An 18,725-nucleotide genomic window follows, 5' to 3' on the forward strand; every position below is an offset into this window, starting at 1 on the left:
AGGTAAGGGTACTAAGGAATGAAAGAATGGGAGCAAATGAATTGTTAACACATTAAGGATCATGTTCTTAATTATCAGAATTAAGAATCTGGTGATCAGCTCTTATTGCAGTGGTTCTCAACCTTCCTAATGCTGTGACCCTTTAATATAGTTCCTCATGTTGTGGTGACCCCCAACCATAAAATTATTTTCATTGCTACTTCATAACTGTAATTTTGCTACTGTTATAAATAGTAATGTAAATATCTGATATGCAAGACGTATTTTCATTGTTACAAGTTGAACATAATTAAAGCATAGTGATTAATCACAAAAACAATATGTAATTATATATGTGTTTTCCGATGGTCTTTGGCGACCCCTGTGAAAGGGTCGTTCGACCCCCAAAGGGGTCGCGACCCACAGGTTGAGAACCGCTGTCTTATTGGCCTGTAGAGTCTCTTAAAGGGCATCATCAGCTATTTAAAATATTTGTTTGCTCCGTCACTGTTTCTGGCATTATAGAATTGCTTAAAATTTTGTTCTTTTCTTCTTCCAACAGAAAGAAATGCAGGAATTGAAACTAAATAGCAGTAACCTGGGGTCCCCTCATCGTTGGCCTACAGAATGTTATGGACCAGATTCAGTGCCTGATGGATATCAGGGGTCACAGACTTTTCATGGGGCTCCATTAACAGGTGAGTTGGTATCTGGATATGTTAGTAAATCACTGTGTCTTCTCCTTTAAATAGATCACTTGTGAAACCACCTTATGTACATATATTTGTTTACATATATGTGTATGTGTCTGCTTATATGTTACTTAAGCTGTCTTTGGTTTTACTGAGATATTTAAAACTCCAATCAGAAACAAAATAAGCTTTATCTGATACTGTGTATATAAAGGCTTAAAGAATATTCCTTTAATGCCCATGTCAGAGGAGCTGAGATTGAGGTAGAGGTATTCCTTATAATTGAAAAATGTTAATTGATATCATTATGCATTAAGATATGCCTAATTAAAAACTCAGGAATTATTTTGATGAGATAACCAGAGGTATGACATTAATAGGAAATCTTGTTTTAAAATACCATGGTCATACATAAAAGGAAGGAGTTTGAGGTTAGACCATATTAGATTTTGAAGTTGTGTTGTATCACTTACTGACCTCTCAGATCCAGTTTGTCTATTTAAAGCATGGACATAATAATACCTGACTCACATGGTAATTGTGAGCATTTGTGTAAGTATGGGTATGTATTAGGTGCTTTCTTACAGTAAACACTAATGAACAAAAGGGTATTAATAGTATCTTCTGTGGGTTGTCTCTGTGCAGAAGTGCTAATCACAGTAACCCAGAGTGGTAGGTACTATTACTAATCCTAATTTTATAGATGAGGAAATGGGTTTAGAAAAGTTAAGTAACTCATCCATTATTGTATAAGGTAATTATTGGTAAAGAGTTGGGGTTTAAACTCTAGTGGTCTAACGTTAAAGCCATTTGCCAGTATGCTACATTGCACTCAGGCACCCAGAAATGATGTCAAAAATAGATTGCTTTTACATGAGACAGATTCCTGAAATGGTAGTAGTACGTATTTTTTTTTTTAATTGGTTTTAACCCAGGAAAGATTTGGAATGCTTTAATCTAGTTTATATTAGTACATGTGTATGATAGTCTTTTGGGGCAATACTTAAGGTTGCCCCACTATCCTCTTGTGACAGTGTCTTCTAAATGCAGGTAAAATAAACAGTACACTTCTACATAGACAAATATATGAGATGTCAAGAGTTCAACATTGCTTACTTAAAAACCCTGTGTACTATATAGAGTCTTGTGCAGAGAGAATAAGTAAACTGTCTAGCCTTTTCTAAGGCTTTTTGAGTGCTGTCTGAATTGATTATTTGGCATCTGTTGGATCATAATTTCCATTTCTTTTGTACAGGCATAAAAGGTTGTTAAACAAATGTAAATATAACATTCAAATTGTCTCAATTTATTCTTGCAATTACCCTATAAAATGTGTGAGAAAATGGGAGATCCCAAATGGCTAATTGACAAGGTCATAAAACAGCTTTGTGGCCCGAAAGCAGAGTTCAAATCTCTTGATTCCCATTCCTGTGTTTACAGATTTGTTTTTCTTAATGAAAGTAAAAATATACCAAGATGTATCTTGTCTTTTGAAAGTAAGATGATTTAAAAAATAATTAATAGACTTACAGGAAATATTAAGATGTATTGAACAATGTAAAGAAAATGAAAAGCTAACAATATCACAAAGATTTCTATTAACATCTTGGAGCATTTCCTTCTGCTCTTTTCTCTTTGTAAACATAAAGAATTTTTAATGAGACCTTTACTATGTTATGATGTATGTAGATAAGTTAGCCTGTTTTTTAAATATTTAAGTTCTGAGCACGTGGCTATTAAGTATTTTTTGAAAATACATTAATGAATGTACTATACCATCATGTAGAAGTACTGCAAATTTTATTCCCTTATTTTTGTTATTTCTACTTTTTGCTATTATAAGTAATACTGTGGGCACATTTCCAGGATTGTAGCATCTTTTAAAAATGCTTCTGTGTTTGGAAATTGCCTTACAGAAAAGCTATGCATGTTTACACTCTTATCACTGACATCTACTAATGCCCTTCTCTTTGTATTCTTACCTAGTGTTAATTATTATCAGATTATAAAAACCTTAGCCAATTTTTAAGAACAAAAATACTGTCACTAGGCATGCTGAACACTTTATAATCTTTCATATTTCCTGAGTTACCTTTTCACTTCGTGCTTTTTGTAATAGGTTTATAAGAACTCTTTAATAGTTGGTTGTTGTATGTGTATGTGTGTGGTGCTGTTTTTTTACTAAACAGTCACTAGTCATTGATAAGGTCACTAAATTTCATACTTTATTATTCTTGGCTCATGTCCATCAGCTTGTTCTATGCCTATTTTCTCCCCAGAATATTTCAAAATAATCATGTTCACCAGGCAGTTCCATTTGTTTTCCAAAATCAGTCTTGGGCTTCTCTGCAATTTTTTAGTCTGGCTAGCTTTTTTTAGGTCTTTTTCAGTGCTTGTCAGAATTAATAGTTTAGCATCTCTTGAGTCACAATTTCTATTCCTTCTTTCATGTAAAGGCCTAAAATAATCTTTAAGTTGTATTGTTTTCTGGTAAAACTTTTATTAAACAGATCAAGCAAATGACTGTTGGTAGTTTTGCCATCAGTACGAGTGTCTTCTAGTTGTTGATTTCCTGATAAAACTCACATAAAACAGATCAGATGGAGGAAATAGTTTGGACATTGGAATGAGTGTCAGTCATGATGTGTCCTCCCCACCTTCACCCCAAGAAACATTTTATGTTATTTATGAGATCCTTTTTCATGGATTATCAGGTGATTTTTGACCTGGACATTCTAAGCTTGAGTTTAGAAAATGCAACCTTGTCTTGTGCAGATTTTCTAGGCTCACTTCAAAAAATGGCCCTGGGGCCATCAGGTACATTTTGGTTCCTTAAACCAGTGGTTGCCAACCTTTCGGACTTCACAGACCACCAGTTGGCGACCGCTGCCTTAAACCCTTCCTGTGACTAGTGTGTTCTCAATATTTCTATTGTTGGAACATGGCTATGTGCTCACATCATACCACTTTTTCTTGGAAAGTTGACCAGCTACTTCCTTCTTGCTTTTTTGATGTTTATTGTGAGGTGCTTATTCTTGTTGACTACTACCATGCTCTTATCTCATGTGTCATATTTAGCAGTTTTTCCTAGTTTGTCATTTGATCATTTGATAATCTTTATGGTATATTTTGATATAGAAATTAAAAACACTTTGATGTAGTTTTAAATCTTTTCTTTGATTTCTGTTGCTTTTGTATTTATAGTTCTTGCCTAGATGGTCTTAACTGTAGTATAGATATTTTTTAACAGTGTTTTCTTTTATTTTTTTTAGTTGCAACTACTGGCACTTCAGTATATTATAGTCAGTCACCAGCATATAATTCCCAGTATCTTCTCAGACCAGCAGCTAATGTTACTCCCACAAAGGTAACAAATAATTTACACATTTATAAATATCTCCTTTTTAATTGTTCAGGCTTACTTCAAATACATTCAAGAAGTAGTTCAACATTAAAACTTCTAAGTCTCACAAGATATATTTTAAATTTCTCTCCAGATACAGAAGTTATACTTCCTAGTCATCTTATTTTTATCTATACTAATAAAAGGGTAATATGCTAATTAGACCAGGATACCTTCCGGGAGACCTTCCGGATGTCCTTCCGGACAAAGCCATGGTGGCGGGGCTGAGGCAGAGGCGTTTAGAGGCTATTAGGCTGGCAGGTGTGGGCAGTTGGGTGTGGGCAGTTGCGGGGGGCAATTGGGGGCGAGCAGGTCGGCAGGCAGAGTGATTAATGGTGATTAGTCAGGCAGGCAGGTGAGTGGTTGGGAGCCAGTGGTCCTGGATTGCAAGAGGGATGTCCGACTGCCGGTTTAGGCCTGATCCCAACCGGTAGTCGGACATCCCCCAACGGGTCCCAGATTGGAGAGGGTGCAGGCTAGGCTGAGGGACACCCCCTCCCCCTGCCCCCCGCACGAATTTCATGCACCATTCCCCTAGTGTAATAATAACTGAATGTTTAGAATATGTTTAAATGGGTGGTGGTGGTTGGTTCTTCATCATTCTGTTTTGGCAGAAATAGGAGTAGAATCTCCTATTGCTAAAGTACCATGTTCAGGTATGTAGTAGCTAAGACCCAATATTACAATAGTAGTTGAATGTGAAGCTTAAAGACAGAGGGTTTGAGTGCGAGGGCCCTGGCTTTTCTGCTTATTGTGACCTTGGGCAAGTGTCTTACCCTCTCTATACATTAGTTGCCTCATATGTGAAATGAGGATAATAATGCCTTAATTCATAGGGTTTTTGAGGATATTAAAATGAGTTAATATATGTAAAATACTTAGAATATTGCTCAGTTGGCACATTAGTAACAGCTTGATAATTGCTAGTCTTTGTCATTATTATTTTTTAAATACGATTTTGTGTGGATTTTAGAGAGAGGGAGGGGGAAGGGGGGAGAGAGAGAGAGAAAGAGAGAGAAAGAGAGAAACATCAGTGAGAGAAAACCATCAATCTTCTGCCTCCTGCATGTCCCCTACTGGGAATTGAGCCCACAACATGGGCATGTGCCCCTGACCGGGAATCAAACCAGTGACCTCTCCGTGTGCATGGGATAATGCTCAACCAACTGAACCACACCAGCCAAGGCCATCATCATCATCATCATTATTGTTAACATCATTTGACACATTGATAAATAAAGAAGAAGATATTTATACTATTCATTTATTTTTTTTATTGGAGAATTAAATTTTTTTAATTTAAATTCTTTATTGTTGAAAGTATTAGAGAATTAAGTTTTTAAGATGCTGTCATGAGTTAAGACAATTTTTATTATATGCCAAGAAGGAATATAATTGTAAATACCTTTGTAGTAATGCTATCTTCTCTTAATGATGCACCACATTACCCAATGATACCTTTACCTTACAATACTTATGTTTGTGGTTTGTTAAAATTGGTTTGTATCTAGTAGTTACTTACAGTTTTTAGGTACAAATTTACACAAATTTAACCTTTTTTTTTTCTTTTAGGGTCCAGTTTATGGCATGAATAGGCTTCCACCTCAACAGCATATTTATGCCTATTCACAACAGATGCACACACCACCTGTGCAAAGCACATCTGCTTGTATGTTCTCTCAAGAGATGTATGGTCCTCCACTGCGTTTTGAGTCTCCTGCCACAGGAATTTTGTCACCTAGGGGTGATGATTATTTTAATTACAATATTCAACAGACAAGCACAAACCCACCTTTGCCAGAACCAGGTTATTTCACAAAACCTCCAGTTGCAGCTCATGCTTCAAGATCTGCAGAATCGAAGGTTATAGAATTTGGTAAAACTAATTTTGTTCAGCCCATGCCAGGTGAAGGAATAAGGCCATCTTTGACAGCACCTGCACATACAACACAGCCACCTCCTTTTAAATTTAACTCCAACTTCAAATCAAATGATGGCGATTTCACGTTTTCCTCACCGCAGGTTGTGACACAGCCCCCTTCTATGACTTACAATAATAGCGAAAGCCTTTTAGGTCTTTTGACTTCAGAAAAACCTTTGCAAGGAGATGGTTACAGTGGAGCAAAAGCTAGTCAAACTATTGGATCTCGAAATACATTCAATTTTGGAAGTAAAAATGTACCTGGAATTTCATTCACTGAAAACATAGGCCCAAATCAAAAGAACTCTGGTTTTTGTCGAAGTGATGATATATTTACTTTCCATGGTCCAGGGAAATCAGTGTTTGGAACACCTGCTCCAGAGGTAGCCAACAAGAATCATGAAGCAGATGGAGGGAGTGCCCATGGTGATGACGATGATGATGGCCCTCACTTTGAGCCTGTGGTTCCTCTTCCTGATAAGATTGAAGTAAAGACTGGTGAGGAAGATGAAGAAGAATTCTTTTGCAATCGTGCAAAATTGTTCCGTTTTGATGCAGAGTCCAAAGAATGGAAGGAACGTGGAATTGGCAATGTAAAGATACTAAGACATAAAACATCTGGTAAAATTCGCCTTCTAATGAGACGAGAGCAAGTATTGAAAATATGTGCAAATCATTACATCAGTCCAGATATGAAATTGACACCAAATGCTGGATCAGACAGATCTTTTGTATGGCATGCTCTTGATTATGCAGATGAGTTCCCCAAACCAGAACAACTTGCTATTAGATTCAAAACTCCTGAGGAAGCAGCACTTTTTAAGTGTAAGTTTGAAGAGGCCCAGAATATTTTAAAAGCCTCAGGAGCAAAGGTAACCACAACAAATAAGGCTATGAGAATCGTAAAAGAACCTGCAAGTCATGGTAACAAGGATATTTGCAAATCTGATGCAAGAAACATGAATTTTGAATTTCAGGTAGCAAAGAAGGAAGGGTCTTGGTGGCATTGTAACAGCTGTTCATTAAAAAATGCTGCAACTGCTAAGAAATGTGTTTCATGCCAGAATCTAAACCCAAGCAATAAAGAGCTCCTTGGCCCAGCATTAGTTGAAACTATTCCCACTCTTCAAACTAGCCCAGAAAATACTCCAGATAGGTTTGCGTTGATGATTCCAAAGAATGAAGGTCACTGGGATTGTAGTATTTGCTTAGTGAGAAACGAACCTACCGTATCTAGATGCATTGCATGCCAGAATACAAAGTCTGCTAACAAAAGTGGCTCTTTATTTGTTCAGCAACCTTCCTTTAAATTTGGCCAGGGAGATCTTCCTAAGTCTGTTAACAATGATTTCAGATCTGTTTTTTCTGTAAAGGAAGGACAGTGGGATTGCAGTGTGTGTTTGGTACAAAATGAAGGAAGCTCTTCAAGATGTGTTGCCTGTGATAATTCAAGAAAACAGAATTTACCTACTGTTTCAGCCTCTGCTTCTTGTAAGTTTGGTGCTTCAGAGATAAATAAAACTCCAAAGAGTGGATTTGAGGACATGTTTGCTAAAAAGGATGGACAGTGGGATTGCAGTGTATGCTTGGTACGAAATGAAGCAAATGCTGCAAAGTGTGCTGCCTGTCATAATCCTGGTAAACCAAGTGTGTCTTCAGCTGTTCCAGTACCTGCCTCTTTTAAGTTTAATACTTCAGAGACAAGCAAGGCCACCAAGAGTGGATTTGAAGGAGTGTTCACCAAGAAGGAAGGTCAGTGGGATTGTAGTGTTTGCTTTGTGCGAAATGAAGCAAGTGCTACCAAATGTGTTGCTTGTCAGAATCCAAGTGCAAAAAATCAGCCTACTCCTGCTGTTTCAGCACCTGCCTCTTCAGAGACAAGCAAGGTCACAAAGAGTGGATTTGAAGGAGTGTTCACCAAGAAGGAAGGACAGTGGGACTGTAGTGTTTGCTTTGTGCGAAATGAAGCAAGTGCTACCAAATGTGTTGCTTGTCAGAATCCAAGTGCACAAAATCAGCCTACTCCTGCTGTTACAGCATCTGCCTCTTCAGAGACAAGCAAGGCCACAAAGAGTGGATTTGAAGGAATATTCACCAAGAAGGAAGGACAGTGGGATTGTAGTGTTTGCTTTGTGCAAAATGAGAGTTCTTCCTTAAAATGTGTGGCTTGTGATGCCTCTAAACCAACTCATAAACCTAACCCGGAAGCACCTTCAGCTTTCACATTGGGCTCAAAAGCTAAGTTAAGTGACTCTTCTGGAAATCAGGTGGGAACAGGATTTAAAAGTAACTTTTCAGAAAAAGCTTTTAAATTTGGCATCACAGAACAAGGATTTAAATTTGGGCATATGGATCAAGAAAATACACCTTCATTTACATTTCAGAGTTCTAATACAGACTCTAATTCAACAATAGAAGGATTTAATTTTTCTATCCCTGTGCTTGCTGATGGATTTAAATTTGGCATTCAGGAACTGGGAAATCAAGAGAAGAAGAGTGAAAAACCACTTGAAAATGACAATGATTTTCAGGCTCAGGGTGTTAGCAGTCAGAAGAATGATACTGGTGTGATATTTGGTCAAACTGGAAGCACTTTTACCTTTGCAGATCTTGCAAAATCAACTTCAGGAGAAGGATTTCAATTTGGCAAAAAAGACCCTAATTTCAAGGGATTTTCAGGTGCTGGAGAAAAATTATTCTCATTGCAAAGTGGTAAAAAGGCTGATAAAGCTGACACTTCTACTGACCTTGAGAAAGATGATGATGCCTATAAGACTGAGGACAGTGATGACATCCATTTTGAACCAGTAGTACAAATGCCTGAAAAAGTAGAACTTGTAACAGGAGAAGAAGATGAAAAAGTTCTTTATTCACAGCGGGTAAAGTTATTTAGATTTGATGCTGAGATAAGTCAGTGGAAAGAAAGGGGCTTGGGGAACTTAAAAATTCTCAAAAATGAAGTCAATGGCAAACTAAGAATGTTAATGCGAAGAGAGCAAGTACTAAAAGTGTGTGCTAATCATTGGATAACGACTACAATGAACCTGAAGCCTTTATCTGGATCAGATAGAGCATGGATGTGGTTAGCTAGTGATTTTTCTGATGGTGATGCCAAACTAGAGCAGCTGGCAGCAAAATTTAAAACACCAGAGCTTGCTGAAGAATTCAAGCAGAAATTTGAGGAATGCCAGCGACTTTTATTAGATATACCACTTCAAACTCCCCATAAGTTGGTGGATACTGGGAGAGCTGCCAAATTAATACAGAGAGCTGAAGAAATGAAGAGTGGGCTGAAAGATTTCAAAACAGTTTTGACAAATGATCAAACAAAAGTCACTGAGGAAGAAAGTAAGAATTCAGATGCAGGTGCTGTCAGTGTTTCAGACATAACCACAAAGCCAAATCCTGAAAACACTGGACCCACAGTAGAGTGGAGTAACTATGATTTAAGGGAAGATGCTTTGGATGATAGTGTAAGTAGTAGCTCAGTACATGCTTCTCCACTGGCAAGTAGCCCTGTGAGAAAAAATCTCTTCCGTTTTGGTGAGTCAACAACAGGATTTAACTTTAGTTTTAAATCTGCTTTGAGTCCATCTAAGTCTCCTGCCTCGTTGAATCAAAGTGGGACAACAGTTGGCAATGATGAAGAATCTGATGTTACTCAAGAAGAGGAGAGAGATGGACAGTACTTTGAACCTGTTGTACCTTTGCCTGATCTAGTTGAAGTATCTAGTGGTGAGGAAAATGAACAAGTTGTTTTTAGTCACAGAGCAAAACTCTATAGATATGATAAAGATGTTGGTCAGTGGAAAGAAAGAGGCATTGGTGATATAAAAATTTTACAGAATTATGATAATAAGCAAGTTCGCATAGTGATGAGAAGGGACCAAGTGTTAAAACTTTGTGCCAATCACAGAATAACTCCAGATATGACTTTGCAAAATATGAAAGGGACAGAAAGAGTGTGGGTGTGGACTGCATGTGATTTTGCAGATGGAGAACGAAAAGTAGAACATTTAGCTGTTCGATTTAAACTACAGGATGTTGCAGACTCATTTAAGAAAATATTTGATGAAGCAAAAATAGCCCAAGAAAAAGATTCTTTGATAACACCTCATGTTTCTTTTTCGACAACTCCCAGAGAGTCACCATGTGGCAGAATTGCTGTAGCTGTATTAGAAGAAACCACAAAAGAGAGGACAGATTTACTTCAGGGTGACGATATAGCAGATGCAACCTCAGAAGTTGGAGATGTGTCTAGCACATCTGAAACAGCAACTAAAGCAGTAGTTTCTCCTCCAAAGTTTGTATTTGGTTCAGAATCTGTTAAAAGCATTTTTGGTAGTGAAAAATCAAAACCATTTACATTTGGCAACAGTTCAGCTACTGGGTCTTTGTTTGGATTTAGTTTTAATGCACCTTTAAAAAACAGTGAAACTAGTTCAGGAGTTCAGAGTGGATCTGAAAGAGAAGTGGAACCTAATAATTGTGAAGAGTCAAAGAACTCTGATATTAAGCAGTCTCCAGATGGCAAAGTACAAAATCTCTTTGCTGCTTTTCCAAAGGAAGAGTTCTCAACTAATTACACATTTAAGACACCAGAAAAGGGTAAGCACTTAGTCTTAATAGATTAAGCAAATTTTATTTTGAATTTTTCTTTTTAATGTTTACCTTGATGCAGACTCTTTTTAGGATACTAATGTTTTACTAAAAATTGGGTCATAAACACAGTGCTTTGTGAACAGCTAAATCACATTTGTGCAAAATTTTTTCTCCCCAAATTATTTTACCTGTGAGTATTCAAACAGTAACAGAGAGTATGTGTGTAAGTTTGGAGATTTGAATAACTGGAAGATATTTATATCGTACTTAGGGCAGAGCACATGAACCCAATGCAGTACAGAACTTTAGTCACTTGTACTTGAGTCATGAACATTAACTTGAGTCTGTTTTCTGTCTTTTTACTTAAGTATTCATTCTTTAAGTTACTGTTATTTTCTTGTCACTCAAAAGGAAAAACAAAAAAACATGGTACTGAGATGCTCACATTTTATGTAAGTTAGTCTTGCCACTCTATTAAATGAACAAAGAATGAACCTCTTGGATAAAAGAATATATAAAATGGCCAAATTGGCTTAAATTGAGGGACTCTGGCTTTTTATATTTTAACATCATATTCACTTTGATTCTCATTATGTTCAAAAATTAAATACTCTTTATTTTCTAGGATTTAATTTTAGTCTTTTTAAATCTAATCCAATGGCCTTTTGGACCAGCACTCCTTCCTCACAGCCTGAGAACAAAGGTATAGAGTGAGCATTCTCAGTATGAGATGACAGCAGTTTTTTAGCAGCTGGTAGACTTTAGAAAAGTAACTGTGGCTGTTTGAAATTAAGTACTTAACACTACAGTGTGCATGTTAAAGAATGTCAGTTTAAAAGCAAGTAACTTTTGACTGGTGGTATAATACCATTTAATGCTATTTTTTAATGTACTTGGATGTCATGTTTCTCACTATTGCATAACATTATTTTGAGATCTATTAGGTCTTTACCTTTTACTGCTTTGTACTTCATTACTCCATTATTTATTTTTTATTTTGATTAATAAAGACCTATATTTTACTAACCCTTTTCTTTAGTCACTAATGTCAGCCTGTATCCAAACATGTGACGGTAATAGCATGCATACAACATGAAACAGTGGGTCCCCTTAGGGCCATTCTTTTTGGACATGTTTCAGAAAATTAATTGTATTTGAAAGTGTGTCCATTTTTAATATCCACCTGTGATGTTATTCCTGGTATGTTATGTATGTAGTACAGATCTTTTATAAAAGAGAGTGGAATCTCTTAAAGGCCTTCAAGGGCACAAATTAGGGAAATGAAAACTCCATATTAGTGTCTAATAACATAGCTTTAGCAACTGTGTTATAGGTTGCCAAACAAGTACATTGATAAAATGACAATCCTTGATTTTTGAGGTCTTCAGTTACAAGGTTATGTCCATTTTATTACTAGCTAAAGCAACTCTTAAGCTTTATTTTAAAGTGTGCAGTCTTTGAGAAATTATGTGAAAAGTCTGGCTTTTTTCTGTAAAGGATATATACTTAACAGACTCTGGGCCCTCTGTTAAGAATCCCTGGCCTACATGCAAATTTACCAATATGCTACTTCAGGACAAACAGTGTTATTCTGTTTCAAATTTGAGTGCGTCAGAGTCCCAAAGGATCTTAGAGACAAAGACTCTAAAACATGAGGAACTAAGGCCCAGCGGGCTGTTCATTATGCCCAAGTTGTCTTTACTAGCTCACAACAGAACTGGAACAAGAATCTGTTCTTAAGGTGTTTTGTACTATTCCTGGCTAGGAATTACTATTTTTGTAATGAAGGAGAGCGAAAGGCAAATTTAATGTTGCTAAAGGGCTCTAGTTCTCCAGATCAGTGCCATCCCATAGAAATAAATATGGCCTATGTGTGTAATATAAAAATTTCCAGTAGCTATATTAAAAATAAAAAGAAACAGGTGAACAAAGAGAAAAGATGAAATTAATTTTAACAATTATTCAGTTTAACCCATTATATCCAAAGTAACATTTAAAATTCTAATCAATATAACAAAACGAGGTATATTCTTTTCTTTTTGGTGCCAAGTCTATGAAATCCACTGTGTATTTTAAACTTGTAGCACATCTCAGTTTGGACACATTTTAATTGCTTAATGGCCACACTGGCTCGGCTGCCATATTGGACAGTACCAGTTGGTACAGAACAGGGGTCCTCAAACTTTTTAAACAGGGGGCCAGTTCACTGTCCCTCAGACCGTTGGAGGGCCGGACTATAGTTTAAAAAAAAACTATGAACAAATTCCGATGCACACTGCACATATCTTATTTTGAAGTAAAAAAACAAAATGGGAACAAATACAATATTTGTATTTGCATGTGGCCCGCGGGCCATAGTTTGAGGACCCCTGGTACAGAGCATGCTTCATAAGTTGTTTACCATTTATCAGATCCTTTGCCCAGAAATTCTTTTTTTTGTTTTGTTAATCCTTACACTAGGACATTTTTTCCATTGACTTTTAGAGAGAGTGGAAAGGAAGGAAGGAGTGGTGGGGGGGGGAGGGGGGGGAGACAGACACACACACAGACACTTACCCCGACCCGGGCGTGGGATCAAACCTGCAACCCAGGTATGTACCCTTGACTGGGAATCAAACCTGTGACCCTTTGGTCCATGGGCTGACGCTCCAACCACTGAGTGACACCGGCCAGGGGCAGAAATTCTTTTTTATAAACCAGAGCAGATTGTATGAAGAATTCCTTTTCTCTCCATTTTTTAATTTTTGCCTTTTTTGTTGTTGTCCTTGTTGGTTTTTCAGCTATAGTAATTATATTAAATTTTTACAATATTTAGTATTACTTACCTATAGGATAACTGTTTTTATTTAATTTTATCTATTATCATTTTTGGAAACATTCAAAACTGGATGTAACTCTAATCACCTGCCATCTTGCAATTGTTAACTTTACTTGTGGCAGCTAATCAAAGTAGGGCTTGCACTAGTTTTATATTTACACTTAGTTTTTACTTGTGAATGCTTTAATTTTTTCAGTTGTTGAAAATGCATGCGTATTTTGCCCAACTATTGTGTATGTCAAATATGGTTATGGCAGCACTTTTTAAATTATAGCCATTAATAATAACTTTTTTTCAATGATCAGTAAGTAAAAGCAGGATTTTATTTTTTTAATTCTCACCTGTGGATATGTTTTTATGGATTTTAGAGAGAGAGAAAGGGTGAGAGAGAGAAACATCAATTGGTTGCCTCCTGTTTGTACCCCAACTGGGGATTGAACCTGCTACCTAGGTATGTTCCCTGACGGAATTGAACCCATGACCTCTTGGTACATGGGACAATACAGCCAACTGAGCCACACTGGCCAGGGTGATTTTTTTGTTTTTTAAATAGATTTTGTGCTCACTAAGGGTTTTTGATAGAACATTAAATTCTATATCTTTGTCTACTACTGATTGTAATTACTATTTTAGAGTTCTGTCCACATCAAAGTATATGTGCTTTTACTAGTATGCTATTTTAACCTACAGATAAGTTCCATGGTTTTTATTTTCAGTTAGAATATTGATGTTAATACTGATTTAACACCTGTCTTTATCAATTTTTTTGACTTGTGTTATAGCAAAAGAGAAGATAAAGCCTGAAGACCCTCCCTCAGATGAGGATGTTCTTATTGTATATGAGCTAACCCCAACTCCGGAGCACAGAGCTCTTGCAAGCAAACTTAAACTTCCTCCAACTTTCTTCTGCTATAAGAATAGACCAGATTATGTTAGCGAAGAAGAAGAGGATGGTAAATCTTTTGTTATTTTATAAAAGCATTCTTTTTATGCTAATCTTAGTAATTGGGAGGTGTGGTTAATTTATATTAAGCCTGCTCTTAGAACCCTCACTGCTGTCCTTGCAGATAGATAGATGTTTATCCTAAATGTATGTGTAAATAGCCAGTGGATGTAATGATGTATTAAGTAACCATTTTTTGAATGACTACCATGAGCAGGGCAGGCATTTTGAGGCAATTGAAAGCCATCATAATATCCTTAAAGTTTTAGAGGCAGACGGGTTTGATTGTAGAAAAGTTTGTGTGCCATATCAGAGTTTTTTTAAAGCGGGACTACAGAAAAGTTTCAGTAGAACCACTTGGATAGTGGTATAAAAGATTGGGTTGTGGGACATGGAGATAGGTAGATGAGCTAAAATGATAATAGAGCAGCTCAAACAAGAGGTGAGTTTTCAGTGAGATTTCTATCAGAAGGTGCATTAGAGATATATGATTGTCAAAATGATTACTGTTTGCATGTGGGGAGTAAGGAAAAGTCTGAAGTTAGAGATAATTTCTAGATTTCTGGCTAGGAAAACACTAGAAATTCTTTTATTTAATAAAATCAATTATACTTTAAGATGAAGATTTTGAAACAGCTGTCAAGAAACTTAATGGAAAACTGTATCTGGATGACTCAGAAAAATATAAACCATTAGAAAAAAGTGTAACAGGTATGTAAAGTTAAAATTACTAATTGTTTTTTAAAAAATCTTTTATTTGAAAGGAACCTCCCAATTTGATTATTTTTGTAATTACCAACTTTATTATGTAATATGCCTGTGGTGATTTAAAGTATTTTAAAACAATATGAAGTGAAAAATACTGTTCTGCTAGTTCTTGTTTTCCATTGGCACAAAGGTCTTGTTACCTGAGTCTGTTGTAAAATTGGGCCATTATTGTAAAATAGTTGTACTTCAACTACTTTTATCTTAACTTTCTTTTGCGCATGTTGTATGGGATTTTCAGAAAATGAGAAAGAATGCATTATTGTTTGGGAAAAGAAACCAACAGTTGAAGAGAAGGCAAAAGCAGATACATTAAAACTTCCACCTACATTTTTTTGTGGAGTCGGCAGTGATACCGATGAGGACAATGGAAATGGGGAAGACTTTCAATCAGAGCTTCAAAAAGTTCAGGAAGTCCAAGTAAGGACACTTTCATTGTTTTTCTTTTGGCTTAGTTGGCTTTGTTGATACAATAAGCTAGAATGTTCTTACCAAATGGTAATAATGTGTTTTGGCTAGCAAACGTATTAGGCATCTACTAGTTTAGTCAACTATGTCTAGGGAAGGTGGACTTTTCATAGATGACTAAAAAGGTTCACCCCTCTGTGTATGTTCGGTTTTGGGGAATGGGGTGGCATAAACTATGCAGATATTTCTAAGAATGCCTACCACAATACCAAGAACAGTATTAAGTGGTTCATTTTTCATGTAAGTTAGTTTATTCTACGGTGGGCAGAGTGGATAGGAAATACAGCATTTGAAACCTAGTTCCCTTGGCTTATTTTGTACCTTGCTTATTCAATAATTTCGTGATTTGATTACTTTCTTAGCTCAAATGTAGTGATAATTTGAGTAACTATCAACACCTTGGTGTTTTAATTTATATTTCACAGAAATTGGAAGAGAAGGTCCCTGTCTAGTAGTTTTTTATAATCTATTGATATGTATTCAGAATGGTCCTTGTCCCCTCAAGTAATACTGTTTTATTGTTGGAAAGGTAAAGTGAAATAAAGTCCTGGAGTTAGTTATGAATGCAATGGTTTAATTAAAGGATCTGTAGCTACAGAGAGATGTGGTCCAGTACATGGTCTGTGTCTTTAAGAAATTTACTACCCTTCATAGTCTGTGACTGAGGATTCTAGTTGGCTGCTTTTTCCAGTTGTCCACCTAGGATGTGGCAACTATTCAGTAGGTTTTAATTTATCAGTACAATGGTCATCAGCTAATATAATGACATCCCTTTCTCATTTTTGACTAGTAGATTTATTTGTGGAAGTTCTTTTGGTAGTTTTTGCATCAGTAGCCTCTATGCTAAATAAATCTATAGATTTAAAGAGAGGAGAGGAGAGGGAGAGGGAGAGAGAGGAGAAGAGAGGGGAGAGGAGGGGAGGGGAGGGGAGGGCCATCACTGTGAGAAAAAAATCTAGAAACATTGATGGATCGGCTGATGGATTGTCTGTCTCCCATATGTGGGGATCAAACCTGCCACCCTTTGGTGTATGGGGCGGTGCTCCAACCAACTGACCACACCAGCTAGGGCAAAATAATGCAATATAAATGTGCATCATTCTTATGTACAAAACTTAAAAAATAAAACTGGAAAATAATTTTAATGTTGATGTGCAGACTGAATTGTACATTATTTATTCTTTTCCTACCTTGTGGTGCCAAAGCTTGTTACACAAGGATTTGATATCTTTTTTCAGTTTTTTGTCAACCATGCTGTCTATAGCTGTTGAAATATTTTATTTGAGGTGATTAATGTATTACTTCAAAACATTTTATAACTTAAAATCTTATAAAATATTTTGTAACATCATAATGTTCATTAAGTAGCAACTAGGAACTCTTCCAAAATATCTTTGTTACAGAGTTAAATGTAATAAGTCACTGAAAAGATTGAAAAAAATGCTATAAAATTATAACTTTGCAGGAGAGGACCTTTTGATACACAGATGAAAGAGAGAACTAAAAATGATTATAGTCAAAACATGTTATAATGGGTGTAGATTTCCATCCTTTTAGAATACATTATTCCTACTTCACACTCAGCATAAATCATATTGGATTATGAAAGTTCTGCAGATATGCATCCCTGGCATAAAATGACTATGTATGGTATTTAGAGTTTACTATGAGCTAGCACTGTACTGAGGATTGGGGATACAGTTTTGAACAAGACAAATAAATAATTTGCTTTGTCTAACAGGAGTTTTTCATTCAGGGCATGTGTTAGAAGTTGAATTAAAGCACACCCATTCCCCAAGTAATGTCGCCTATGTTTATTGCGATGCAATTCAGATACAATTTTGAAGTGTACAATTCAGTGGTTTTTAGTACATTCGCATGGTGTGCAACCATAACCACAATAATTTTAGAAATTTTCATCATCACAAAAAGGAATCTTGTAACCTTTGGTAGTCACTACCCTTTCTTATTTCCACTCAACTCCTGTAGCTCTAGTTAACCACAGTTGTACTTTATGTCACTGTAGATTTGCCTATGCTGGAGATTCCCTATGAATAGGTCATAATATGTTATCATTTGTATATGCTTCTTTTACTTACTTGTTTCTAGGGGTATTCACATTGCAACATATATCTGTATTTCATTTTCTATGGTTGATGATATCCCATTATATGGAAAATAGCATGTTTTAGTTGTCTGTTCATCTGTTGTGGCCATCTGGTTTGTTTCCACTTTTTGGCTATTATAAGTAACTAGGGGCCTGGTGCATGAAATTCCGGGGGGACGGGGGTAGGGAGGGGGAGTGATTCCTCAGCCCAGCCTGCATCCTTTCCAATCGGGGACCTTCTGGGGGATGTCCGACTGCCGGTTTAGGCCTGATCCCTGTGGTATCGGGCCTAAACAGGCAGTCGGACATCCCTCTTGCAATCTGGGACTGCTGGCTTCTAACCACTCACCTGCCTGCCTGCCTGACCGCCCCAACTGCCTCTGCCTGATCACCTCTAACTGCCCTCCCCTGCCAGCCTGATGTCACCCCTAACTTCCCTCCCCTGTCGGCCTGATCGCCCCAACTGCCTCTTCCTGCCTCATCGCCCCTAACTCCCCTCCCCTGCCGGCCTGATCTCATCCCCAACTGCCCTCTCCTGCTGGCCTTATTCCCCCTAACTGCCTCTTCCTCGGCCCCCACCACCATGGCTTTGTTTGGGAGGAAGTCGGACGTCCGGAAGATGGCCGGTCGACCAGGTTAATTAGCATATTACCCTTTTATTAGTATAGATAGATTATATAGGATAGGATTGCTTAAATGGCGGGGATGGGGGAGTCTTTTTCAGCAGGAGGAGATGCTCTTGGCAAACAAAAACACATAATCCCTTATATCTGAATTGATAGCCAGCCATATGCACTATGCTAGCAAACCGGTCATGAAAAAATTGAACTGCTTTCTTACACCTTACACCAAACAGCTGTTGCCCTTACAACTCCTCCTCAGCCCCCACCTTAGGTTCGGCCTTTGCAGTTCACCCAGATTAGGTTCTGATTGGTTGGTTTCTATGCCAGTGTCAAAAGCTCCACCTCCTAGGCAGCCATTGGCTCCTCACACTTCACCCAGATTAGGTTCTGATTGGTCAGTTTCT

General features: G+C 37.1%; 1 protein-coding gene across 2 annotated transcripts in view; it reads left to right on the plus strand.

Annotated features, from left to right (window-relative positions):
• The window catches only part of LOC308515667 (E3 SUMO-protein ligase RanBP2), an 88,173-nt gene that overhangs the window by 51,268 nt on the left and 18,180 nt on the right, over positions 1-18,725 (plus strand). The window contains exons 18-24 of one of the 2 annotated variants that reach the window (XM_081086185.1): positions 542-677; positions 3,944-4,038; positions 5,647-10,603; positions 11,223-11,300; positions 14,198-14,368; positions 14,977-15,069; positions 15,365-15,543. In XM_081086185.1, the coding sequence (XP_080942311.1) occupies positions 542-677; positions 3,944-4,038; positions 5,647-10,603; positions 11,223-11,300; positions 14,198-14,368; positions 14,977-15,069; positions 15,365-15,543 (5,709 nt within the window). The remainder of the gene's footprint in view (positions 1-541; positions 678-3,943; positions 4,039-5,646; positions 10,604-11,222; positions 11,301-14,197; positions 14,369-14,976; positions 15,070-15,364; positions 15,544-18,725) is intronic. The other variant, XM_081086184.1, reaches the window with a different exon arrangement.

This window comes from Myotis nattereri (genome assembly GCF_964212035.1).
Source record: "Myotis nattereri genome assembly, chromosome: 3".
In the NCBI taxonomy this organism is placed as follows: domain Eukaryota; kingdom Metazoa; phylum Chordata; class Mammalia; order Chiroptera; family Vespertilionidae; genus Myotis; species Myotis nattereri.